Source organism: Alternaria atra (genome assembly GCF_907166805.1).
Source record: "Alternaria atra isolate CS162 genome assembly, contig: 32, whole genome shotgun sequence".
In the NCBI taxonomy this organism is placed as follows: domain Eukaryota; kingdom Fungi; phylum Ascomycota; class Dothideomycetes; order Pleosporales; family Pleosporaceae; genus Alternaria; species Alternaria atra.
Window position 1 is genome coordinate 333357 of NW_025091331.1, and position 26677 is coordinate 360033.

A 26677-nucleotide genomic window follows, 5' to 3' on the forward strand; every position below is an offset into this window, starting at 1 on the left:
GTCTAGACAACCATAGCGAGCTAATAGACGCTACCATCAAGCCCAACAACGAACGCCGTGCTTTCTGAGCAAAAGAGTACGAAGCTTTCAAACAGCGATATGCACAGCCGAAGAAAGTCCCGAAGCCGTCTTTCCTAACAACTATCAAGCTCACCAGCTGGGAGCTGCAAGTTTACATACCATATATCTTTCAGTCGACGGCGGAGGGTAAGCAGCAGACGCAAGAGCTGATGAACGAGATAAGTGGATGGACACATGAGTTCTCTCGCTTTGTTAACGACAAGGAAGCAACTCAAACAGATAGGGACGGATGTGTCTTGACTTTGTTGGGAACGCTGAACGAGGCAGTGGACGGCAGCTCTGGAAGGATGCGAGAGCTGTTCTATGAGGCTTCGGATTCTTCGGGCTTCGCAGCTGCGTTGGATCAGGCACAGACTGTAGCGATGAGTGTGAGGGTGATGAAAGGAATTGAAGAGTTCGAGGACGCCAAAGAAGAATGGGAAGAATGTGAGCGAAGCCGTTGATCGGAGAGTTGAATAGTTGAGTATTCGGGCGAGACAACACTGTCAGATAACCCTATGTAGAGGGCGCGTTGCAGGTATATTTCCCACGCTTTTATTTCCTGAGGGGCCAAACAATTGCAGCAACTTCGCGTTTCCCTGGCCTTTCTTGTTCCCTTCTAATGTGCTCTGTAGAACAACTCCCATCTGACCGCATGCTCCTTTGAACCAGAGCACGGCCTTCACCTCTGGGTTCACGAAAAGCCCTGGTTTAGACCTAACAATATCGTTATCGTCTGGCGGTAGATGTAACACGTTGTGTAAGATCAGACGTTCGCCGGTGGGTAGTAGACACCACAAGTCGCCAAGGGCGTTCCATTTGGCAATGACGTCTGCCACGGTGTGTTTTTCGAAATCAACATAGCGGTCTTGCTTGGTGACTTTTGGTGCATGGTCGATAGGACCGTCGGAATGGGCGTACCATCCGACATCCTCACGCGGAGGCACGAATCTGCGTTGCTTCAGGACATCTACGAGCATTTCTGCCCCGGCCGTGGCAAGCTGTTGCTCTACAACCTGAGCCATCCCAGGAGTTTCAGTAGGAAGGCAAATCTCGTGGCCAGGCATGGGCGTTTGGGCAAGGATAGTACCCTGGTCGAAGTGCCTTGGATGCAGTGTTTGCACAGAGACACCGGTGTACTGCCGCCGCTTCAATATGGCATGTTCGATGGGCGCTGGACCACGCAGATCGGGAAGCAGAGAAGGATGCACGTTCAAGCCGCCGTATTGCGCATAGTTAAGGATCCGTGGTGGAACAAGGAGACCGAATGACACAGCGATGACGATATCTATGGGTGTAGGCGGCGTCCAGCCTGTGAAGGTATCGATCACATGAGTGGGTAAATCGAGCTCTTCGGTAGCTACCTGCTTGATAGGTACTGAATGTCGTCAACTGATGCTGTACGAGGATTAAAAGAGGTTCCTACCCTCTCTCAATTTTTTCAATCCTCGTCCGGTAGGCTTCGCTGGTCGATGGACTACATCGATGCTCTCTATAAGTTTCGGCACATGCCGCTTCGCGTCTGCTATGGCGCGTAGCGATGTAATGCTGAAGGCGTCAGAACCACAGAATAATATCCGCAATGGCTCCGACGTCCGAGCGGGAACGGTCGTAGAGCTATATCGGCGGTGTGGAGCGAAGGCCAAAGAGCGGACGCGGCCTCGTAGCCTGCAGAACATGGTTCAGAGTTGAGGAAGCTCGGCGACAAATGCCGTTCCGCAGAATGTAGACGTCGCGATCGCGATCTCGTGGGGCATCTCGACCACGACAATCGGGTGCATCCTTGCCACCGGGCGCGGCATCGCGATGGACTGCAATCTTTGACCATGGGCTACAAATAATCCACAGCGACCGCTTGTTGTTGTCGTTGGTACGGTGGCCGGCTGTCTTCTCCTCCGCGTCTCCTCCGCACGTGTGACGCCATTGATTCCTCATCCAAGACCACTCGAAGCGCCTCGCGACCAGGTACTTCGAAGAATGCTCGAATGTCGTCCACCGCGGTCCCCAAGGTCGTTCCGGCGCAACTCTCTTTCCTAGCCATTTACAACCCCTCGCTCGGAATATCAGATGAGACATTTGACCAGCAGATCGTCTTCTATTACTCCAAGGCCGCCAAGACGCGATCTAAGCTGAAGGATGGCGATACAGAGAGAGAGGAGGAGTTACGTGAGCAGGAGAATGAAAAGCTCCGTCAGGTTGGGCTAGCTCAGGGCATGGTAGGCTTTGCGAAGTAGGACGCATGCAGGCGAGTATTTTCCGTATATTGAAGCTGATTACGTGTAGGAGCTTCTCTGATGGCGAAGCCGTTGACTCTGTGGAAACACAGAAGACGCGCATTGTTCTACGTGAAATGGAGCATGGCTGGTGGATATTGGCAGTATGCATAGCCCACGTGCGTAGCAAACCACAACTGACACCACGGTAGTCCATTGACCTCACCCAACTACCAGCTGCCGGCGGCCTCACACGAACCGACTCGAGCACCGACACTACCGAGCCTGTCATCGAATACTCGTCACGCGAAGTTAGCCCGCCCGCACTCCTTATCCAACAGCTCGCACGCGCCCAGTCCATCTTCCTGCTTCATCATGGTTCGACAATGGAGGCCATGTTCGCCAAACACGGCCGTTCAAAGTTTTGCAGCATACTGGACAAGTACTGGTCGCGATTTGCGAGCAACTGGGATGTGCTACTACACGGAAGTCCTGCAGTGGACATATACGGTGGCATGAAGCTGGCAGCAGGCGGAGAGTTGGGCATGGGCGTTGGCGAAGAGGAGTGGGGAAGCAGCGAGCGCGATGTGCTAGAGGACTTCGCTCGCAGAACACACGGTCTGGTGGACGTCATGGTATCCCGCTTTGGCGAAGCATCGCCTCTGCAACAAGCCAAGACCTCCACAGACCCCAAGACACTCGAAGTGTCTGAGTTGGAACCCTGGATAGGGGCTGGGAAGAACGCTCATGCCGCCGATGGCGTTGTCTTTTCAGGTCTAGGAGCGGTGAGCCGAAAGTCACTGCGGGACTTGTCCCACTGGGTAGAGACCATCTACGCTCACGGCGAGTATGCTTATGGCGTACGAGATAACCCAACCTCTGATCGCAGGAGACGGCGAAGGAGAAATCTGAAGCCAGAGCCCGAACCAGAACTAGAAGAACCATCGCCCCCAATACGAGATGAAAGGCCGCATCTTGCTACGTCGAGCAATGGCTCAGCCTTGCCACCGGGTATCCCTCCACCTATTGTCAAAGCAGCTCAAAACTCCCTTGACAAGGCAGCCGCCGCCGTCGAAAACAATAAATCTCAGGCCGATTCTACTGCGCCTGAGTCTAAACCAATACTATCGTCTCTGGGTGACACCGAGACATGGATGAAATACATGACCCTTGGCTACGGGACAGCATGGGGCGGAAAGAAGAGCGATGAGGCCTCGGAATCTGCTGCTCCAGCGCCAGCACCAGCACCAGCACCACAACCGGCACGCGAACGAACACCTTCCCCTGCAGCGATGCGCTACGTAGATCCTACACCCGATGTGGACCCAGCGGAAGAGAAGATAAAGCAACAAATACGCCTGGAGAACGACGGTTACTTCCTCGTAGGGCTAAAAGGCGATCTGCAAGACTTGGAAGTCGATGATGAGAACGGCGAGGGTGATTGGAACAATCGTATACCGTTGCGGACTATACATGTGGAGGTCGACAGGCGAGATGCTTCTCTGAAAACAGGAGACGGCGACTCGGATGAGACTCCGCAGTACGAGAAGGATATGAACGTGCAGTCGACACCGTCAAGTAACCTGTCACGGTTAAGACCTGTTGTCTACGTGGTAAGCTTGGGCATTGTCGATAGAATCTCGGACCATACTGACATGTATCACAGCACCGTCCGTTCGTTTATACCTTCCTTTTCGAACACCGCACGCATTCTCTAGGCGTCGCATCCTTCTACCGCGATATCCACAACTTCTTCTCACCCCTCCACCGCTCCCTAGACAAAAACACATCCCCAGCAAACGTCGCCGCACGTCTCCACGCCGCCTCGAACCACTACACAACTGAAGCCTCCGCCGGCGGTTCAGGCCCGAACTCCGGCCCCAACACACAAATCATCTACGACCTCGTCTTCGATCCCCGCACATACACCGTACATTCTAGTCTCCCCAACATCCCAGACCCAGGGACACTGTTAGCCGAAGGCCTGAGCAGCAGTAGTACTAGCTCCCTCGGCTGGAGCAGAGTCGAAGCTCTAAATGTACACTCACAGATACTAGCTACAGTAGCAGGTACGCGCCGCAACCTCTCTGAAATCGAACGTACGTGCAAGACGTCCCGCGGATGGTGGGTCGTCTGGATGCGTCTCCCGCCTTCACGAGTCAGCTCCGAAGACGCGGTTCAAAACTCGCAGAACAACTCTAGTGAAGGGTCTGACTCCGCGCAATTCAACACCAATGAACTTCGAGAAGCGTTTCTTGTTCGCCGCGCGAGAGATAGTCAGGCTGGTAGTGCGAAGAGCTCGAGTCGCTTTGCGAGTGGTATGTGGAGTGGCCTCGGTATGGGAGGTGGCAGGGGGCAAAATCAAAGGATGGGCGGTGCGGCTGCGGGGTGGGGACCGAAAGGGTTGGCAGAGGGGATCGGGATTGATGCTAGGAGGTATGTTGAGGAGTTGTTGAGCTTGAATAGGTAGAGTGGTAGGTAGTTGGGAGTTTGAACAACAATCAAGAGAGTTATATACAACGACCGATCTCCGTCGTATCTATCAGGTTACTTCACCTGATTCTCCCCTCTTGCGTGTTGTGCCAGGCAGCGGGTGCTTCTGAACATATCTTATAATCCAATCTTCGCATTCGATTACATACCCGAGAAGCAATTTAAGATACCTTGTGGGTCTTGATCAAGTTTGTCTATTAATGAAGAAACTCGCTTTACTGGGGTATATATGTACGCTTTTCATCCTCAAGAATCAACCTCTTCACGTCGCCTCTCACAATCACTCCACCTCAACATTTTCAGTATCATCCAAGGCCCTAACCACCTCCTCCATCTCCTTTGGACTTGTAATGCCCCAAACCCCACCCCCTTTGACCGAGCCCTTCATACCCACCTCTTTGCCCACAAGATTCCTGCCTACTTTCCCTGGCCCAATACCCACGTAACGCATAATCTTCTCTTGCTCATGTAGATACTTTACGCTCTTCCACCACTGCACCGTCTCGACGCAGCTTCGTGCTAGGAGATCTTTCAGCTGCTCCTTGTCCTGGAAGGGCTTGCCCGAGACGTTTGATATGCACGGCATGATACCCGGCCATGTGACGATGTCGCGTCCGTCCTCATTTTCCTTGTGGAGTATGCGTTTCATGGTTTCTTGCGCGGGCTTCATGAGGAGGCTGTGGAAGGGGGCATCAGATTTCAAGCGTACGTGTCGGGGATCGTGGCCGCCAAACTGGCGTAGATTCGTAAGCAAGGTATTGATACGGGTGATGCTGCCGCTGAGGACGATTTGGTTCTTCGAATTGAGGTTTGCGATTGATACCTGTTGGACGGCTGGAAGGTGGTCGTGGGAGTCTGCTTTGGAGCCTAGTGCGAGGAACTCGTGTATGCCGTTGATGAGGGACTGCATGTGCTCCTCAGATTCGCAGACTAGGGCGACCATGCCAAACTCGCCGCCTTCTTGTTCGACTGCTTCTTGACTGCATTTGCTCATGACCTCGGCTCGTCTCCGTACCATTTTCAGTGCATCCTGAAACTTGAGGTAGCCCCCTGCTACCAGGGCCGCGAATTCCCCGAGTGAATGTCCCAGTGTAATGTCTACGCGCTCGTCGGTCTTGAAGCCAAACTCCTGCTCCAATATCCGTAGTATGAGAATTGAGGTTGCCATAATGGCCGGTTGCGCATTCTCAGTTCGTGTGAGTTCGGCATTGGTACCAGACTCTATCGTCCTTGTCAGGGGGATTTTGAGTGTTTCGTCAATCTCTTCGAGGATGGGTTTCGCTGTGTGGGGGAAGGCTTCCAGCCACGGTGTGCACATTCCCACTCGCTGTACGCCCTGACCTGATATTGCTTAGCATATTGAAATCGCGAGTTGTATAGAAGCTAGAAGAAAGTACCAGGAAAGAAGATGGCAGTCTTCGGTCTCTTAGCAGGCGCATCTCGTACGCTGCTCATCCAGCGCCGTCGTGTCGGCTGACAATTGTCGCTGCGCTCGCCGCATCGCATGCACCGTCGCGTTAGACGCGGAGCTGCTCTGGAAACGGTACTGAAAGAAGCAGACATGGTGGGTTTCTGACTATGAGTTTCGGGGAGTCATGGTGTTGATCTCTGGACGCTCTGCGGAGATGCGGAGGTTCGGGACGCGGGGAATTGACGTGAGGTGCCCTGCAGCTTGGATTAGTGCCGTGGGGTGACAGCATGCCCACGGCCGAGGTCTTCCTTTTCCGCGAATCATCACCGAGGCAGACGCAGACATATTTACGAAATACCACGATGATCGAGTTCAATGCTAATAAAAGTCTCGTTTGACAATGATAACTACTTCTCAACTACTGCATCTTACGCGCCCTGGATGTTGAGTCCAGCATCGACCTGGACACGCATACCAGTCATACTTGTGTTCTTTGCCAACATGACAAACGCGGCCACGCAATCATCCAAGAAGGTGTCGTGCTTCAACGCTGCAGCATTCTTGAGCTGTTCAATCCTTTCCTCGGAATACTTAAGGCCCTAAGACATTGTCAGTATGAGGTGATAAGAGGGGCTCCAAGGTTCTGCGTCTTACCCATTCAGTCAACAGTAAGCCTGGGAGGACCGTATTGACACGGATTTTGGGTCCAACAGTGACAGCAAGGCATTTGACGAGCTGGAGCTGTGCTGCCTTGGTAACAGAGTAAGGCATACTTGAGCCGCCCTGGCTGACACCCTGTAGTTTGCGATTAGCACGTAGCCATCAAGTCAATAATATATAAGCCTGTCGAGACCAGGGATAATGAAGACTTACCGCAATACTACCTGTAGTAATCATAAGCCCACCATCAGGATTAGCATCGAATGTAGCTCTCGCCTCAGACAGTATGGCCTTTGGTACTTTGACATTGGCGTTCCAGCATTTATCCCACTCTTCCTCGCTCATGGAGTCGAGATCTTTCCATTCAGCAAAGCGTGTCCAACCCTATATCTGTATTAGCGACATCTCTAATAGAATTGAGTTGTCTATACACACCGCGTTAGCAAGCACAATATCCAGTCCACCCAGCTGCTCGATCGTTTCTCTAACCGCTCTCTTCGCTTCTGCCGTTGAGGTCATATCCTGATGAGAAACTTAGCTCTCTTCTCCCAGACCTTGACAACAGTCCATACCGCTTTGATAATGATAGCTTTGACACCATGTGCTTGGCATGCCTTCTGCACTTTCTGTGCCGGCTCAATACGGTTGAAGTAGTTGATAGCGACATTCGCGCCTTCACTGGCAAACGTTGTGCTGAGGAGTTCTCCGAGACCACTACAGGCTTGTCAGTAACTGATTTTAGACGTGATGTTACATCACAGTATATATCAGAACATATCTTGGAAGATCTTTTATACGTACGCTGATCCACCGGTAATGAGCACATTTCTGCCTTTGAGATCGTACGGCATCTTTGCTCGCTGATTCGGCCGTGTGGAGTAGATACAGAATCTGGTCAACAAGTTCTCGTCGAAAGTTGGGAGTACGGAAGTGTAGCAGCCTTGTGAGGAATTCAAAGCTTAGAAATTAGTATCGAACGTCCGGAAGGGAGTTGTTTACAATCTGACCGACTGTCGGGGTGGAGGTGGGGCAAGAGCTTCCGGAGCTATGCAGGTACACCCCCGCCCTATCCATCTTACTTCTTGCCGTTTCCGAATTAGTATTCGTTACCTCGGTACAACTGTACATGGGTTACACCGAAATCAGTATTTGCTTCCGGTTATAGTGTTGTATTCGGATCGAAGAGCGCCTGCATAAATGCGATATAGATAGTTTCCAATACCCAGCCAAGTCCAGTCCGATACAAGCCCTTATCCAATTAACTCGTGTCCTTATCCCCCCATCGCTGTTGAGCTTGAGAACAATGTCCCACGTATGCACTCGACAGCGAGCACTTCTTACAACACTTACTACATGTTATCGAAATCCAAGCCCCAGTCATCATCTCCTCCGCCGCCACCCATGTTCATGTCCATATCCATATCCATATCCATGCCCATGCTACCCATATCACCGAGATTCAAGTCAGGTAGATTACCCAGATCTGTGCTCATATCGCCTGCACCTGCATCACCATTACCCATGCCGATGCTCGACAGATCCAAGCCTTCAGGACCGGTAAGTTCGTCCATACTGCGCTGGAGCGCTTTGTTGTCCATGTTGGAAATATCATCGACAACCGTCGCAGCAGCCGCATCATCGATAGCTCGGTTCAGATCGTCGGATATGGTTTGTGATTGCATGTCCGCTATGTTGACACTGGGGATGTTGATAGGCGGTGCTTGTAGACCAGCTTCGCTGAGGGAGACAAAGTGCGCTTCTACGCGGCGGTGCAGGCGTACTATCGTCTCCGCCGTCAGGGGATCTGTTGCCACCAGATTTGCAGCGCTCTCAAACTCTTGCTTAAGCATCTCGCGGAGGTTCATGCGATTCCTCTGTGGTGGCGGCGCTGGTATTGAGCTTCCTACCCAGTCTACTGTTATGGGGCTATCCTCAACAGTAGGAGCGCAGATGATGGACACCCCAATATCTAGCGCAGCCGCACCGTTGCCAGCATCTGTTTGCGCTTTCACCTCATCCACAATGGCGCGCAGCGTCCTGGTAGCACCAAGCATCTTCAGTGATGCATAGATTTGGCGATGGGTATAGCTAGGTGGGTTAGGCTGCAGTGACGAAGTGGAAGCCCACTGCGATAGTTGCTGCACGGTGTGTCGTAAAGACGTGTTCAGAGTGCTATTCGGCGCATTCGTCCACTGGTCTACTTCTTTCAAGCTAGCGTATATGGAACGCTCATAGTATGCGTGAACTTTGATCGCCTGAATGAAAGGCTCAAGTGTCGTACGGTTTGGTTCGCGCCGCTGTAGCGTGCGGAAGCACTTCTCCAGACGACTAGACACCATCGCTATTATAGTCGAATGCATAGCTTGTGCGTCCCCAGAAGAGGGAGTCGTTAATATGACTTCGTTAAAGATGCGGATCATTGAATCAAGATCGTTGTGCGTTTGAAGGAGCGCATACGAGGCCATCCAGGTAAGACCTTCGATCAAGGACGGCAATAAGAAAGTCTCTCCAAGATCTGGAGTCGAGTCAGTGATCTAGATTTAGTGAAAGACATTGAAGTGAGCTTACATTCCAAACCACCCTTGACCGACTCAAATGACAGGACGCCCGTCGAGCATGCCACGACTGTCTGCCTGAACAATGTGGGAACTATGAGATAAAAATCTTGTGGACGGCAAGATGCAAAAACCTCGTTGCTTAGCCCTTCCTTGTCGGCGTCATAAAGTCCTTTCAGCCAGTTACCAAGATACTTGCCCTGCTCTTCGCTCAATTCGTCAGGCAGCATGCTATGATGACCACGTTTCATAAGCTTGGCAATGAATGTATCATGGCCGATGCCGATGTCGTGGTACGTAAGATCATAGCGGTATACAAAGGCCATGATGAGAACAAGTATCGCACCGAACTCGTCATATACCGGTTGATATTCACCTATGTCTGTTAGCGAGGAACAGCACCGGTATTGCTTGGAAGCTTACCTTGATCGCTGTCGTAGTGCCAGTCATCGAGAAACTGGCATAGTGGTCGCAGAATGCTAGCCGGCGAAGTGAATTGGAGCATCACATCCATTGCCTGCGGTTTCTTGAAGATCAACGAGGATAGTTGCTTCAAGTACATGGTCGTTTGAGTTTCACAGAGGTGTGCTATAAACTGTATTCATGTCAGCAAGTCTCTTCTGGAAGCCATGAGATCAAATCATACATCCGTAACAGCAGCAACAATGGCACCGGCGTTTCCGTCAAGGCTCTCAAGCTCGTCAATGTATGTGCTGATTTTGTCGAAGTTTGACTTGCACTGGTTTAGCAATTCCTTCCTCTCGTGTCTCTTCGCTGGTGGGCCCTGCATGGGGGCTTCGCCAAGTAAACGCTCTACAGTACCCGCTGGGATGAGAGCATGAAGCGCGCATGCGTTAAGGAAGTCTTGCCTAACATCAGAGAGGGAGTTATTACTTCCCATGATGTCGTCGAATCCCTGTGAGAATGATGGGAAAGCATTGGGATCCACATGGCTGAGTGCTTGTGTGATACACATCTCGACTGTCATGGGAAATATTGACCCGGTTATCTGTGCGAGAAGTAAGGGCACCTTGTTGATCAAGAATGATTTCAGGTAGAACATCGTCTGCGGCGGTTCACTGCGATACATACCGTTGGCAAGGACATCAAAAGCGGCGGTGATCAAGTCTGTGGCCATGTTCTGGGCTTCCAGCTTTGACAAGTCAGCATTTTTCCAAGAACCAATGAATGTCGTCTTACTTTGTATCGCGAATGAAGATGGTTGATGATAATGAAATCATCAGTAAGTGGCCGTGCGACAAGCTTAAAATGTTAGCAACAGCCTAATTCAACGGCTGAACTACCTACCAAGGCGTTCAAGAAGACATAGAGACCAGCTCGCGTATTTACTTGCGGGAGCTCCATTACGGCATCGAGCTGAAGTGCCGCGACTTCAAGACCGGCATTTGCATTTTCCTCGCCGTTTACGTTAGGTAGCTTTTCGTAGAAATCATGCCGTTTCTGTGAGAGTTCCAGTCGTTCTGCTAGTTGCAACGATTGATGCGATCCACCCGAATTGTTGGAGAGAAACGGGATAAATGAAGAGAAGGATTGAACAAAACTCTTGCGTATATCTGAGCCATGTGAGTGATGTGGTTGCAAAGGATCGAAGGAGTCATCTTGAGCTTTTCATACAACGACCGTTCGAACGTAAACAGAAACGCTTACCTTTGCCCTTGGGGTTGTTCAAAATTCGTAGAATCTTTGAGTTCTCTATTACGCCAATAACAAGCATTGCAAGACCTTCCCGAACATTGATAGAGTGCTGCTGGGGTTGTTGAATGCCAGCCATGGCCTGGATCATGCTATCACTGGTTTGCGATGTCACCATTGCCTGCATCCATCTTGTCAAGACAGTAAGCGTGCGCAGACCTTCGGTGTTGTTGATAGGGCGCTCCTCTGCGGCAAAAGCTTTGTGCAAGCGATGAAACACAATTTCCTCGAGTTCTGGCGGATTGTCCCATTGCGCCTCCTTGGCTGGTTTCTCGTCACCTGTCTTGACCGGGAGGCGATCCTTGGAGTACAGGAAGGTCAACGTCAGAACGTCAGAGGCATCGACCTTCTTTACGGCCAGTAGCTGCTCGAGAAAGACGATGGAGCGTGGGTCGACGTTATTGGATCCTGCAACGCGTGGTCGAAGAACCAGAGCAGCAAGCTTCCGGCCGGGCAGTGGAGACTTCGCGTGGAGCTGCGCGACGGCTGCAGCGAACAAATCAGGTGCGATACGCCGTTCGAGGCACCTATCCAAAAAGGCCGTCCATTCCTTGACCATAGACTCCATGGTCCATGTGCTTTTAAGAATACGCCTTGAAGGTTAGGCTGATTGTTGATAAGAAAAAAAAGAATATGAAGTGTGCTGACGAGGAACAAAGACGGTGGTAGGTAGCTGAGGCTGGCCGAAGCTTCTTGGCAGGCACGATCCACGGGTGTGGAAACCGCACAGAACCTGGGAATTCTCCAACGTCTTTTGCTAACAACAGAAAAATCATTTGTCGAGCTCGCTGCATTTCCATCTGCGAATCAGAATTTGTATTCGAGATTGAAATCATAGGGAGGTGAATGCGCAAACAACACAGATCGTTTAAGGTTAACATGGTAACATTAAGTGTATTGAATGTTTACATTACTATGAACACCGTTCCGCTCGTGTTTTAAGACATGTACAACCACTGCGCAGCGATGGCGAGTAGTGTTGATCGCTGAACACTGGGCGCTAACCCCAGCCCTTGCGAATCCAAATAAACCTACATACGTCTTGGTGCGACGCGAACTACGATCGTGATGCTTGACGATCATCGTGCACTAAACAACGCCATACTCCAAGCCAGGCTTCAAGATGGACGGCGACGAGCATCCTGTAGCTGGTCGTCCGCATCCGGTGCCCGTGGGCCTACCATCCAGTCCTCCATGGCTAGCCACTGACTCCACGTCTTCTCGGCCCCCTCAATCTCGGCCAGCTGAACCTCTTGCAATGGCTTCAAGAAAGGCACTGACTCGTGCGGTGACATGTCGTACTGGCACTTGACCTTGGCCCAACCCACACTCTTGGCTGTGAAGAGGTAGTTGCGACGCTCACACTCGTGCATTGGACCGACTCCTTTTCTCCAGTCCTCACCAAAGAATCCGTGCATAATTCCTGGGCTGTCCATTCCTGTGACGACAAGACGTCGAATAAAGGGCACAAGGGATACCCATGCCGGGGCCGGCTGGCCTCGCGAATTGGTGACGGGACCTTGGCGGGGCCAGGGCATGTTGTATGCAGCGGCGCCCGACGAGTGAGGCAGCGGTCCTGATGCGTTCATGAGGGGATTTTGCGTCCATTGGAAAGGCAAGCAGATATTGATGAGGGCGCAAACAGCCTGCACGCCGTTGTCGTGTTGAGCATGGTCGAGGAAATAGCGCTGGCAGCTCTGGTACGCGGGGTGCCAGTCGAAAATGTCGAAGTGTGGTTCAGACGATGCGTTTGGAGCAGACGGCGAGCCTCCAGAGGAAGTGCTGCCGCGCGCGAAAGTTCCACCGCCTGTCTGAAAGGTTGGATATCCCGTGGGGAAGTTGGTGGTGAATCCGGGTAAATTCGCCATGATGAGGGCAGCAGAGGCTACTGCAGGAACGGCAAAAGTCAGCGTTGCTGGTTGGCTGGTTGAGGAGAACACCAGTTTGTGTACTCGCAGCTCGCAACTTACCGAGCTGGGTGCAACCAATGTCAAATAAACGTGCCGGTGCAGAATGTCGGGTTTAGCTAACGAAGCCCAAGGAAGCCAGGGTCTCAGGGTCCTGGTAAGATGTGACGAGGAAAAGGATCAATGACGAAACGACCCAGTGGGCGGCTAGTTTAAGGCTGCTGCAGTGTGTCTGTTGCTTGGGGTCATGGCAGCATCTATAGCGGGCGCGATAAGATGCTTTATACATGCAAGAGGTTGAGCATACAGATGGTGAGGCTTCATAACTTGCTTATATGGTGTGGCTTCGATCGACGCCGCCCTGCTAACCTTGCAAAGAATTATTGAAGCCTCCTTGAGATGGAAGCGATTTGAGAATAATCCTGGCGATGATCAAGTCGAGCCACACCGGCTCCATTGATCCTTTACAAGTAGGTTCACGTGCCGGGCCAATTAGCGGCGGCACAAAGCCTGGTGGGGCCTTAGATGGTGGCTTCGCAGTTCGCGGGTTGGCGGGATGGTCGGCGGCTTCAAAGTCAGTCTATTCCAAAACGCTGTAAACCAAGTGTGGTCAAGACTGCGCTGCCTGTGCTGCCGTTGGTTGCTTGCGTGTGCTTCAGCCGACTACTACCCCCCCTTTTCCTGTTCCCTGTAGATTTTGCTGCGCAATGGTGGTCTTTCTATGACCCCAGGCAGTTGGCAGACACCGACGGCGACGCCGAGATCCAGGCGCATCGATCCAGACTTGCGACTGAGACTCTCCGAGCGCGTCGGTTTGTTTTTGTCATCATTTAAGTTAGCGAGGATGACTTTGAATGACAGGCGCCATCAAACACCCTGGCTATAGATCTCGTCAATCGCGGTAGGGGATCCACAGCCATGGGATGTAAAACGGAAGTTCGTGTGTCCGGAGAGCCACAGTACAAGGGCGCCCACCAATGCGCTGCTTGTCCCTTCCAGCACCACGGTAGCGCAGTTCGTCGCCGATCATTCAAGCCTCCAAGCCCTCCATGAGGCTGTCATACTTGTTAACGAGACACTGTACGACAGGGCACTGGATACTCGGGTCTATTGCGGCGAGAGCTAGTCGCTAGGTGCAAAGGCTGAAGGACATCGGGAGGTGGGGAGAGGCGCCCCATTCGGCAGGCACCGCCCTCACGACACAGTTGGCGAGCGCTATAGGCTGCTCATGCACATATAGCCTTTTTTTGCTTTTATGAGTGTAACGCATCTTTACTCCGACTGCAACTGAACAGGGACGCTGCACAGCCATAGCCGTTGCATGTGAGATCTCAGAGTCGCGATCGTGACGCATCCACAATAAATCCAAGGCCCTGGTCGCAAGCGGGCCATGATGTAACCATTTCGCCGAGGATATCCATTCACCTCTGCCGCTATCGTGGCTTGCCTCTCGCAGCATCGCAAATCTACTTTGGTATATGCACAACATAGCCCCTAGCAGTGAACATGGCACAATCTTCCTTCTCATTGGCGTCGCGGACCAAGGTACGTTGACGATCGCCGTACAAGCGGCCGCCCGTGTCTGACCATGGCAGCTTTCTAATGGCTTATCCATGCCGACGATTCATCTCGGTGTCTACCTGACGTCCGGGAAGGAGACTTATCAAGCCGTCCGGTGGGCGTTGGAGGTATGCTTTTGTTGTTCCTGATGATCAGTAACCATGATGCTCACAACGGCAGGCCGGCTATCGAGCGTGAGTAGCCTCACGGAACACAAGCTTTGTGGGACAGCGGATGAATGACGCATACACAGAGTCGACTCAGCTCAGATGTACCATAACGAGAAAGAATCCGGGAAAGCCATCTCAGACTTTCTTTCAAGTGATGCAAACACAGAGTCTCTCAAGCGCGAGGATATCCACTTCACTTCCAAGCTAGCGTCCAACTCCGCATACGAAACGGCCCGCAAAGCTATCAAGAAATCTGTCAAGGAAGCTGGTCTTGGTTACATTGACTTATTTCTATTGCATTCGCCATATGGAGGCAAGCAAGCGCGTCTTGACAGCTGGAGAGCGGTAGAAGACGCAATCCACGACGGCGAAGTCAAGATTGGAGGCGTCTCCAATTATGGAGTCAAACATGTGAGTAAACCCTGGTTCCTGTCTTTTTGCTTTAGTTGTCTCGGGTAGCCCCGTATCCTACCTTTAGTGCGAACATACATCCAAGATAGGGAAGTCGTTGTAGTCCCCCTCATTGGACTCTGTAGTATAGTCATGACCGTCACAAGACATCCAACGTCGCCGAAGTCAACTGCTGACAATAGTGTAGCTGCAAGAATTGTTGGACTCCAACCCGCGCATTCCTCCCGCGGTCAACCAGATCGAAGTTCACCCGTTCAACACGTAGGCTCCCTATGTGAACTATGTGTATGACTATACTAATTTAGAACACTAGGCGAAAGGACATTACTTCCTTTTGCCAGCAGCACAACATCGTTGTAGAGGCATACGCGCCGCTCGTCCGAGCCTTGCGAATGAAGCACCCAAAGATTGTATCCCTGTCCAAGAAATACAACTGCACTCCGGGCCAACTGTTAGTCCGCTGGAGTCTGCAACATGGCTACGTGCCGCTACCCAAGAGTGTAAAGAAGGATCGAATTGTCGAGAACTCGGAAATTGGAGGCTTCGAAATTGAAGACGGCGATATGGAGACGATGGACGGACTGGATGAGTACTTGGTGACTGGTGAGTTCCTTTGGTTGTCTGACATACACAGCCATGCCAATATTATCATCCCGCTACCTTTGCTGACAAAATCTCTTCTTCTCCAGATTGGGATCCTACCGATTGCCCTTGAGTGTGGAGGCGGACAAGTCGCGCGTGGGGGTGCTAGCTCGTGGAGGGTGGGAGTATCGCTCTCTTCACGTGCGGGTGACAGTACAAAACAATTATGATACTCTATGCGTACTTTCGATGCACGACTATGTCAATAATACAATACTGCCACTGTGAGTCTTTAGCCGTAATCTTGCAGCTCAATGACTACAGTAGACACATCTGCGCAATGACAGAGGACGTTTCAATAGCTAACCAGGCAGTGCCATGTCGCATCAAGGCTATGTCAGTATCATGTAGGATTGTTGAGGTCGTAGAGTTGACGTTGCATATACAGAGCAATGATGTCGCGGCATCTCCGCTGTAAGAAGTCAAAAGGTATACCCGCGGAGGCCGCCACATCGCCAAGACAATCTTGTTTGGCCAAAGCGCCTGCCCACATGCCGGCTTCTCCCACTCTCCCTGCCTTTTCCCTTTACCCTGACAAGACACTAGCGAATGCTCAACGTAACAAGCTCGCCCGCCGACGTCGGCTTGTCATCGCCTCCCATGGTTTGACCCCCGACAATTACACGGCCGCCACGAGTCTGAGATGGCCGGAGCCCCCGCTACTTCACGTGCAAACACCCCGCGATACTTGTCCTCGCTCGCCCATTGGCCAGATCCTTATCAGTAGAAAAAGTGCACACCATGGTTTGCATCAACATGGCGTGCAGTAGAGCCCATTGACCACTGAGAAGGGTCCATGACCCCAATCTTCCGGCCTCTGTGACGTACTCAAATCGAGTGCGACTTTCTTCCGCACCGTCACCCTGAGTCCCGACGAACTATCTAGCTTCCGTCGACTGTAATTATATATACCAGACTGTCTCTCCTGTGTCTTCTCTCCATCAATTTGCGACTCTTCATCCGTGTCGATTTCTATTACCTTACTTCTTCAGTCACTAAGATACCCATCAAATCACCATGTCTGAGCCTGAGTTTGAGCAAGCCAGGAAGGGTACGTTTCCACCTCACGCGACATGTCGCTGCGAATCCATGGAGTTCTTACTTGAACTCTATGCTCTCTCCCATCTGCGACCCCATCTAACACTTCGCAGAGCTCGTCTCCACCCTTGAGGCCTCCTCCCTCTTCTCCAAGAACCCCGAATACAAGAAGGCCCTTGAGGTCGTCTCCGTCCCCGAGCGCATCATCCAGTTCCGTGTTGTCTGGGAGAACGACAAGGGCGAGTGCCAGGTCCAGAAGGGATACCGTGTGCAGTTCAACTCTGCTCTCGGTCCCTACAAGGGCGGTCTCCGCTTCCACCCTACCGTCAACCTGTCCATCCTCAAGTTCTTGGGTTTCGAGCAGATCTTCAAGAATGCCCTCACTGGCCGTACGTCATACCCAGTCGATCACATAACAACATCAGGCTAACACAAACAGTCAACATGGGCGGTGGCAAGGGAGGATGCGACTTCGACCCCAAGGGCAAGTCTGACAACGAGATCCGCAAGTTTTGCGTTGCCTTCATGAGGGAGCTCAACAAGCACATTGGTATGTCTTGACCCTAGCGCGTTCCTGCGCGTCACTTCCAGCCTCGGTGGGGCATGCACTCTTCAACGGGTTCGCATGCTCTTCCGACAGCAGACCAACGAGATGTGGCGGGTCTATCTTGCCTTATCTTCCCGTCTGTCTGGCACTGCCCCGTCGGCGACGTTCGCGCTGCTTTCTTAGTACTCCACTTGGAACATTTCACTTACGTAAATTATAGGTGCTGACACAGACGTACCTGCGGGCGACATCGGCGTTGGTGGTCGCGAGATCGGTTACCTCTTTGGCGCATACCGAGCGGAGCGCAACCGCTGGGAGGGCGTCCTCACTGGCAAGGGTGGCTCATGGGGAGGTAGCTTGATCCGCCCCGAGGCCACCGGTTACGGTCTCGTATACTATGTTGAGCACATGATCAACTACGCGTCGGGAGGAAAGGAGTCGTTCGCCGGCAAGCGCGTCGCCCTCTCTGGTTCCGGAAACGTCGCTCAGTACGCTGCGCTCAAGCTCATCGAGCTTGGCGCGACCGTCATCTCCCTCAGTGACAGCAAGGGTGCTCTGATCGCTGAAGACGACAAAGGCTTCACTCCCGAGGTCATCAACCAGATCGCTGCCCTCAAGTTGGAGCGCAAGGCTCTTACTGCCCTGGAGAACCACAACTTCAAGTACATTGAGGGTGCCCGCCCATGGAAGGAGGTCAAGAAGGTCGACGTTGCCCTTCCTTCAGCGACCCAGAACGAAGTCTCCGAGGACGAGGCTAAGGCTCTCATCGAGTCTGGTGCCAAGTTCATCGCTGAGGGTTCCAACATGGGCTGCACACAAGAGGCCATCGAGGTCTTTGAGGCTCACCGTCGCGAGAAGAAGGGTGATGCCATCTGGTACGCACCCGGAAAGGCTGCCAACGCTGGTGGTGTTGCCGTCTCTGGTCTCGAGATGGCTCAGAACTCCCAGCGCCTGTCATGGACTGCCGAGGAGGTCGACGAGAAGCTCAAGGGCATCATGAAGGACTGCTTCGAGAACTGCCTAGGTACCGCCAAGGAGTACTTCACCCCCGCCGAGGGCGAGTTCCCATCGCTCGTTGGTGGTGCCAACGTCGCCGGTTTCCGCAAGGTCGCTGCTGCCATGCACGACCAGGGTGACTGGTGGTGAACGGTTCGCTGCTGAGCGGATTGCCTTTTGTATATGATACCTTACGATACCTTCCCATTGGACTTGGCGTTTGGAAGCTGGATGCTTCTACTTGTATATAGATACCTCTCATGAATGCAATCATGATAACATTTCACCAATTTCTCCTCCGCTTCCGTGAGCCTGATGTTTACTTTACAACCACATCTTCCTAATATACAGTACTCACGTTGGCTCTTTTCCAGCCAACACCGGAACGTGTACCCGCGAAACGTTCAGGCGGACCCAAAATAAACAAGACACAATCAAGAACGCGAGTCAAAAATTCCACACATCACCAAGCCTTCACAAAAGCAAACATACTCGAAGAAAACGTGGCGTTCAGCCTGCCCCTCCACGCCCCATGCCCTATGCCCCTGCTTCTGCCCCGCCAAAACAAAGTCAAAAGTCCCGACCCCCATGAGGGAAAAAAGCAAAAAAGCCCATAAGCAGAAGACAGCATAGCTCATTACCGTATCCAGCTAGTTCCGCCCACGTGCCGACATGACATGAATTTTTCTTGTCAGAGAGGGCCAAGACGGGTGGGCAGGTGGGCGGACGGGTGGTACACTGATGTCTAGACAACTACTAAGGCGGCAAAACACACGTACCGGCGGGCGGGATTTGGCCGGTGCGGGCGCGCGTGAGTGTCGCGTCGCACAGCAGCCGTGTTGGGCTGCCGATTCGGAAAATGGCAGCGGAAAAGACATGTCGCGCGGACGCGTTACCTGGCTTGGGTTTTCGATATCGGAGCGCGATGCGATGTCGGGAGATGTAGGGTTGGACTTTGTACGAGGGTCGGAGAAAGTCGATATCGGAGATGTGTTGTCTTGAGATGGCAAATTGATGATCATTGTAATAAGACATTCATGGTCTTTTTACTTGAGTGGCTGAAGTGTATTTCCAGTGTGTAATAAGTTTAGTTGAGGAGTGTGGAATTATTGCGATACTAAATTACTGAATGTTTATCCGAGCACGGTAGTCCATTCCCTTAGCAACTTGTCCACTTCGTCCACGTTCCCGTTGTCGTTGCTTGTATGCAGAAATGAGTCGAAGTCGAAGTTTTCGAGAACGCCTGCGTCGTCGCCAAAATTGAGGTCAAAATCGAAGACGTTGGGCTAAAGTTATATGAGCGTAAGAAAACAAATGTAGGTGACAAGTGATACTTACGTCTGCATCAACGTTACCACCGGCTGGATCCTCGAAGGTTGTGCTTGAAGCATGGCTGTTGGTTTTGCTATATGTCGCCTGCTGTGCTTTGAGCGACGGAGTGACGATATCGCACGGAGAACTAGTTCTGCTAGTACGGTACACAGCTGGAGGCCCTGTCTGAACTGACAACCGAGGTGAACGTTCTATGGTCACTGGGGTAGGTCGAGTACTCCAGTCTCTTCTTGAGGCGACTGGCGGGAGTGACATTAGCAACATGTTCTCAGTGTTGTGGCGCAGGAGAACATAGATAACCTGCATCTCTGGATACCACACGGTTCCAATTAAAGAGCACACTTACTTTCATTTTCTCGTATTATTCGCTCTTTCTCTGCTCTTAGTAGCTCTTTTCTTCCCTGGTCCTGATCCTGTGCTGTTCTCAATCTCGATGACGATCTCCTTTTCGACATCTTCCCTTTCTCTTCTTGCTGTTGTTTTTCCTTTTCTCTCCTCCGCTTCTCTCTCTCTTCCGCTCTCACTTTCTCTTTTTCACTCACTTCGGTCTCCCCTCTTTCTTTCGCCCTTGCTTCCGCTCTCCCTAGCTCGAAGCGTGTACTTGGCAGCTGCTCATAGCGTTCGGCGGTAAGTGTAACGGGAGGCTGTGACGATACCCTCTGACGATATCCGCGCATTCCAGGTGGACTCTGATGCCTCTGATCTGATTTCAATGGATCCGCTAGATACATCTCAGCGCTTTGCTTTTCAAGACGTGGAGTAATCTGATGAGTGACTATACTAGACGTAGATGGTCGGCGCTCTTCTACCAGGTATGAACTTGATGGTGTACGAGATCTATTACGGTTTGATTGTGATGGCTGAAGCGATGGACTTCGATGCCGGTTGGAAGATTCGTCACCGCTTGGAGAAGCACTAAGTCCCTCTCTTCGTCGAAAGTCTTCTTGCCAATGGCCAATGTGTCCGTGACGTGTGGTGATCTCCTGGATGATGGGAAGACGGATCTCTGGCTTAGGGGCTGGCGGCGGCGGTGGTGGTGGAGGAGGAGGAGGAGGAGGAGGAGGAGGAGGAGGAGGAGGAGGAGGAGGCGGGGATGGAGAGGGAGAAGGAGTGAGTGCTCGCTCCCCCTTGCGTCTGATGATGATTTCGTCTCGTATGATCTCTTGGTTGCTCTGAGGGGGAGATTCGGCGCGTGGACGGCGGATGACGAACATGTCGCGTTCTCTAGCGGTCAGGTCGCCGTGGTCGCGTGTTGGGGGAGGAAGACTCCTCTCGCGATCTCGAATCAGGATAGATTGTTCCTTCTCGGACGCAAAACTCCTGGTCTCTTGAATACTGGCATGTTGTTGAGATCGCGCTTGAGGTATGCTGGCCTTCGAATTCCCAAGTAGGACGTTATCGAGATGGGAGCGAGCGAGGAAGTAAGACCCAACAGCCCTTTGATGATGATCCGAATGATCGTCTCCCTCTATTTTGTTAGCCAGAGCGAGCTGTAAGGTCTCGATATCTTCCAACAGGCTTCGGACGTGATTTACACATGTCGCAAGCGTCTCCGGGTTGATCGTGGAGCTGATAGCTGAAGCAGCCTTGAAGAGGTTAGAAGACGAGACCGATCCGTCTTCTTCCCATAGCGATCGTTCCCCGTCATCTACAGCAGTACCGTCATCGCTGACACTGGATTTTCTCAGCGACTCCTTGTACTTCTTGGTAGATTGTTTCTTGATCTCAAGCAGTTGCTTTATATCTTCCCGTTGCTTTGCTTCGGCCTCGCGGCTCAGCTTGTTTGACGAGCTTTGTTGGGCAAAAATGAGTACCTGCATCAGCAACTCCAATGTACTCTTGAGCTTATCGATCTGGCTTCGCAGGAGTTCGATCTTGTTGTCCCGAAAAGGTAGCATCAACCGGCCCATCTTCCCTGTCTTGTTCTTGTTGATTATCACCTCGAGCTCCGTAAACACTACAGAGCACTCTTTGATAGTCTCATTCGCCGTCTTGACTGCATTTTCCGAAATCAGGTTTGCCGTCTCATCTTGTTTAAAAATATCCGCTAGCTCTTGGATGACGAAGCTTGTAAGTTTAACCTCGTTTGCGATATTCTTGATTCTGCGATCGGCAGTAGCCACTCCATCAGCATACTGGTACAGCGCCTGTGACAGCTTCAAACCTGCACCGGCCAACTGCACGACACTGGCGACCAAGCCTAGTACCTCTGCCATGGCCGGGCCGCATTCAGCTATGGATTGATGTCGTCTTCAAGCATATATGAAGCCAAGAGCAGGTTCTAAGAGCGTTGAGATGTTTCCCGGAACTCAGTGATCATAACGAGATTATAATGTTGTACCCGCTGTATCTTGAGCTAAGCGGGCGGCTGAAATTGAGGCTGAGTGCGCGGGGTAACTCACCGAAGGCCGCGCATACATCCTCTACTCTGAAGAAGCCTTGTGTTTCGCAAGCTGGAAGCAAGCATAAATTAAGCGCTTCCGTTGTGGTAATTCTTAGGTCCTCACACGATCCAAATAGGTCCAGATGGCTAGCCGCACGAAGCATAGCGCAAACCGAAAACTTGGATAGTTCGCTGGCAGGGTTCCCTCAATCATCATTGAGCGTCAACACCCATGCCTGTCAGCCGTCTTTCCACTGATCGCCACACCATGGCTATCCCCAATTGGGTGCCACACCTCCCCTGCGCCACAGAACTACGGTATGATATCATGAGGTCTTCGGCGGGCAGAGAAGCCTTGCTTCGGGTTTCGTCCTCGATACAAAGGCTTCCCCACTACTGAATTAATGCGCCTTTGGACATATTCACATATTATCTGAGATTCCTCCCTTACTTCTTATTTCAGGGTCAAAAGCTCCGATCGTCGTTCTTCTTAGACCGATTCCCCGCGTGCTCATCGTATCCGACCTGTCAACCGAATCTGGGAGCACCACTGGCAATGGATGACGGTTTCCGACAGCCTGCCAAACTCCAAAAGCGAAAGAGTCGTGAACGACAAGAGCTTGAGCAGATAACTGGAGGCTTGAGTGGTCAACCAGCAGCCAATTCCTCCCAACCTATGTCCGGTTCAGAGAACATGACGTCCGCCGAGAAGGAAAAGCGATCGAAATGGCGCATGTCCAATCCATTCTCTTCCAAAGAGAAGGCATCGAAAGACAGTCTTAACCACACTCAGAAGGAAGAAGAAAAGGAAAGGGCTCGTAAGGATGCCGACTCGGCGTATTTCAGTAGCGAGCGCAGCAGCGCAGATCCAAGCCTCGCGAACCAAGCTCGTCCGGTCTCCGGTGAACAGTACCACCATCCGCCTACGAACAACCAAGCACCTCCCACCCATATCACACCACAGAACGGACAGAACCAAAATACCCTTGCGCCCCCTCAACAAACTCAACAAACTCTCCAAAGTCGTTCGAGCCATGAGGATGTGGGCAGAGAGACGTATCGCGATGCCGGTACTGGGAACATTGTCACAGTTACGACGACAACGACAACGACGACTACCACTACAACCGGCCCAGGCGGTTCTACCACCGTAGAGCAGCCCCGCGATAGCGTTACCGGGTCTGCGCAAAGCGTACACACTTCTGGTCCCAGCCCACCACAGCCGGCCCCTCCTCAGCCTGACAACCACTACCATCAAGGGCCAGGTCTTTCAGCTCAGTCTGCCATACCTCAAAACATAACCCCGCCAGTACCTATGAACAACAACCAGCAAGGTAACAGAATCTCTCCACAAGTCTCCAACATCGAGAGTTCTTCGTCTCCACCCATCCCAGCAAAGAACAACATACGGCACAGAGTAGAACTAGATTCAGTATCGCCCGGTGTCCAGCGGCCAAACCCGATGGAGGAAGTTGTCAGCCCGGTTACTCCTAGCAGTCCAAACCGTGCGAACTTCTCTTACCCTGCCAGAGCACCTCCTCAAGGAGTTCCACGCCAAGTGCCTGTTGATGGTATACCACCACAGCAGCAGCAGATGGACCCGCAGCAGCATCAAACAGGCGTCCCACCTGTACCTCCAGTGCCGGGACAGCAGCAACAGCGGCGATCAAGCATTCCTCAATTGCCGGCACACCAGCAACAACAGTCCGGTATGCCACCGCCCATACCCAACCAGCAGCAGTCGAGCATACCTCCTAGCCTACAGTCTGGCATCAACATCAACCCCAACAACAATGACCCAAATCGTCCAGTCCCATACCGAGCCGGTCACGACCTGAACAAGCAGAGCACAATGGCAAACCTCAAAGCAGCAGCAGCGGGTATTCACGTAAGTCCCTCACATCATATGGCTCTTTAAATAATGCATACTAATATAATTCTACAGGGCGCAGGAGAAACCCTCCGCGGAACATTCAACGACACGTTCGATCGCCGAAACCCAACCGCCCACGCGAAAAACCAAGCCGTCATCGATAAAGGCCGTTCGGAAATCGAGACCGCACGCGCCCGTCAATACGCAAACCAACAGCAACAGCCGCACATGGCAAACCAAACGCCAATGCCAAACCAGCAACAACATGCACCTATAATCGGACCTGCGCCGCCCCCTTCTTCTCAGCCAAGTACAGGGCCACTTGGGGCGCCAGGAAAGACCGCGTACCAAGGACCGCCGGTATCTGGATCACAACTTGAGGGGAGGAGTGGTGGAGGCGGGAAATTGAGTAACATTATGAAGAAGATGAAGGAGGGGCCGACTCCACGTCAAGATGGGACTGCGCATCATTCGTGAGGCCATGTTTAGATCTCGTAAGGGAGTATATTATAATCGGAAGTTTGGATGACAAGAAGAGAAAGCACGGATGTGTATAGTCTTTAGTGTACGAGAAATGAATATACCATAGTGAATGCATCATTACGTCAAGTGCGATGAACATTCGTGGCATGGAAACATGGAAACGGCCAGTATAAAGTTTTTGAACGCTCGAATCGGGTTCAATTCAACACGCGAAGACAGGCGACAATATCACCAGTTATCACATCATGGAGAACAGAGATGTTGATATTATATCTCATTCATTGAGTATTTATTACATAGTCGTAAACTCATAAGATGCATCACTCACACCAAGTCAAGGTAGCGGCCCTGTAGTAGGATCACACGCTTAACCGTTGACAATAGTACCGCCATTGGCGTGGATAGTCTGACCGCTAATGGAGCTGCTGTCATTGCTAGCCAAGAAGACGAAGCAAGTAGCAATCTCGCTAGGCTGCGATGGCCTGCCAATGGGTGCTGTGAACTGCTTGATGGCCTCGTCGTTCATGGTAGCAGGAATGAGAGGAGTCCAGACAGGGCCAGGGGCCACGGCGTTTACACGGATACCCCGCCCGACGTACTGGTTTGAGAGACCACGGGTGAAAGCGACAATGGCTCCCTTTGTTGAGGTGTAGTCGAGGAGATCCGGACGGCCGACGTAGGCGTTGATGGAGGCGTTGTTGATGATGGTGGCACCGCGCTTCATGTGTGGCAGAGCGTACTTGGAGAGGTAAAAGAAGGGGTGGATGTTGGTGTCGAAGGTGAACAGCCATTGGTCCCTATGCACTGTTAGTATTTTTCCTGAATCAAGTGAGGGACTGGTACGTACTCAGACAGGTCGTTGATGTCGTTGACCATCATCTGGTAAGCGTGGTTGTTGATGAGGATGTCGATACCACCCATCTGCTTGATGGCCTCGTCAATGACCTTCTGGCAGTTCTCCTTCTTCTTCAGGTCGACTGCCAGGGTGTAGCACTTCTGTCCCCTCTCCTCAACCATCTTCTTGGTATCTTGTGCATCCTTCTCCTCTTCGGGGAGGTATGCAATAAAGCTGTCGGCGCCCTCCATGGCGAACAGAACGGCGATTGAGCGACCAATGCCGGAGTCTCCACCCGTGATGATAGCACGCTTGCCCTTGAGCTTGCCAGCGGCCTTGTACTTCTCAGCACCTCCCTCGGGTGTGGGGAGCTCATCGACCTTGGGCAAAGGGTCGAGCTTGGACTCGAGACCAGGAGCCTGTTGATGCTGAACTTCGGGTTGGAAGCCTGTGATATTGTGTTAGAACGAATGACATGCAAAGAAGCTTCGTGAATAATTACCCTGCTCGAATTGGCCCTTGTCAGAAGACATGTTGTGTGGTCGTGGTATGGGTATCTAAGAATTAGTAAAGAGTGTTCAAAGAACGGAGATTGAGTGCAGTTTTCTTTTTTTGTTCAAAGTGAAGTTGGTGTAGTTGTCGAGGTTATCGTGGTTGGGAGTGGAACTTTTATTGACGTTCATGATTTCTTGTGACATCACAAGGCTGTCACGGCACGCTCATATGCAAGAGTGGAGCCTGGTGTGGTAGAGTTAGGCGGAACATCAGAGAATAATGGACTAAGTTGTCCATCGACGATAGAATGGCATCGGTCGATGTATCGATATTGGCACGAACTGGTGGGAACGGCTAACGTCACCTCAGCCTTACCCGTAGCTTCGACACGCTCTTTCGCACGGCCTTATGATCGACATATATTCTTCTGAGCATGCGAGTACCTCGAGCTGGGAGAACATGAAGGCTGCAGCTCGGATTACTTACGAGAAACCTATTCGGGGCACCTTCTGAAGCAACTCCACCAAGCTTCTCAATCGCGACGTCATCGAGTTGATCGGACCTACAACACTCCCACCTACTTCACCTTGCCCAGAAGGGCCAGAACCAATGTCAATGGCTTCGATGTTCCATTATTGTCAAATCCTATTTCCACCAGCCCCTTGGCGCCGTTGTTGCAATTCTCACAATCCTGCGATGACGCTCATGAAGCTATTCAGAGGTATGACGTATCCCCTGCACTAAAATCAGGGTCCAGACACGACGCGCTATGACCGCATCCAGCCTCGCCCTTTCACCCTGATCCCGAGACCCTAGCACCAACGGCCATCGTCACTCGCTCTTATAACGAACAAGCCACACCAAAACCGTTCAAACAAGGGAAGTGGATGGTAGGGCACG

The 26677-nt window shown here is 52.0% G+C and overlaps 8 protein-coding genes across 8 annotated transcripts; 3 read left to right on the forward strand and 5 right to left on the reverse strand.

The window, feature by feature from the left end:
- Positions 1–566: 566 nt before the first annotated feature.
- Positions 567–1739, reverse strand: ALTATR162_LOCUS9855 (uncharacterized protein; the record flags this gene model as incomplete). Its single annotated transcript, XM_043317491.1, has 2 exons — positions 567–1438; positions 1487–1739. The coding sequence occupies 2 exons, from the start codon at positions 1737–1739 to the stop codon at positions 567–569; spliced, it is 1125 nt and encodes a 374-aa protein (XP_043173426.1).
- Positions 1740–2045: 306 nt separating this feature from the next.
- ALTATR162_LOCUS9856 (uncharacterized protein) lies at positions 2046–4743 on the forward strand (the record flags this gene model as incomplete). Its single annotated transcript, XM_043317492.1, has 4 exons — positions 2046–2290; positions 2344–2437; positions 2486–3886; positions 3940–4743. 4 exons carry the CDS (start codon positions 2046–2048, stop codon positions 4741–4743), a joined length of 2544 nt encoding a protein of 847 aa, XP_043173427.1.
- A 303-nt stretch (positions 4744–5046) lies between these two features.
- Positions 5047–11673, reverse strand: ALTATR162_LOCUS9857 (uncharacterized protein; the record flags this gene model as incomplete). Its single annotated transcript, XM_043317493.1, has 13 exons — positions 5047–6107; positions 6653–6776; positions 6832–6972; positions 7051–7221; positions 7273–7359; positions 7410–7551; positions 8188–9352; positions 9406–9768; positions 9816–9987; positions 10039–10545; positions 10593–10655; positions 10701–10966; positions 11061–11673. The coding sequence occupies 13 exons, from the start codon at positions 11671–11673 to the stop codon at positions 5047–5049; spliced, it is 4875 nt and encodes a 1624-aa protein (XP_043173428.1).
- Positions 11674–12223: 550 nt separating this feature from the next.
- Positions 12224–12973, reverse strand: ALTATR162_LOCUS9858 (uncharacterized protein; the record flags this gene model as incomplete). Its single annotated transcript, XM_043317494.1, has 1 exon — positions 12224–12973. The coding sequence occupies one exon, from the start codon at positions 12971–12973 to the stop codon at positions 12224–12226; it is 750 nt and encodes a 249-aa protein (XP_043173429.1).
- A 1545-nt stretch (positions 12974–14518) lies between these two features.
- ALTATR162_LOCUS9859 (uncharacterized protein) lies at positions 14519–18526 on the forward strand (the record flags this gene model as incomplete). Its single annotated transcript, XM_043317495.1, has 9 exons — positions 14519–14557; positions 14608–14700; positions 14753–14766; positions 14826–15153; positions 15341–15414; positions 15467–15756; positions 16947–17222; positions 17273–17383; positions 17601–18526. The coding sequence occupies 9 exons, from the start codon at positions 14519–14521 to the stop codon at positions 18524–18526; spliced, it is 2151 nt and encodes a 716-aa protein (XP_043173430.1).
- A 983-nt stretch (positions 18527–19509) lies between these two features.
- ALTATR162_LOCUS9860 (uncharacterized protein) lies at positions 19510–21924 on the reverse strand (the record flags this gene model as incomplete). Its single annotated transcript, XM_043317496.1, has 3 exons — positions 19510–19662; positions 19715–19792; positions 20251–21924. 3 exons carry the CDS (start codon positions 21922–21924, stop codon positions 19510–19512), a joined length of 1905 nt encoding a protein of 634 aa, XP_043173431.1.
- Positions 21925–22647: 723 nt separating this feature from the next.
- ALTATR162_LOCUS9861 (uncharacterized protein) lies at positions 22648–24441 on the forward strand (the record flags this gene model as incomplete). The annotated part of the gene is made up of 2 exons (XM_043317497.1): positions 22648–23979; positions 24037–24441. The coding sequence occupies 2 exons, from the start codon at positions 22648–22650 to the stop codon at positions 24439–24441; spliced, it is 1737 nt and encodes a 578-aa protein (XP_043173432.1).
- A 373-nt stretch (positions 24442–24814) lies between these two features.
- Positions 24815–25815, reverse strand: ALTATR162_LOCUS9862 (uncharacterized protein; the record flags this gene model as incomplete). The annotated part of the gene is made up of 3 exons (XM_043317498.1): positions 24815–25244; positions 25295–25730; positions 25785–25815. The coding sequence occupies 3 exons, from the start codon at positions 25813–25815 to the stop codon at positions 24815–24817; spliced, it is 897 nt and encodes a 298-aa protein (XP_043173433.1).
- Positions 25816–26677: the final 862 nt, after the last annotated feature.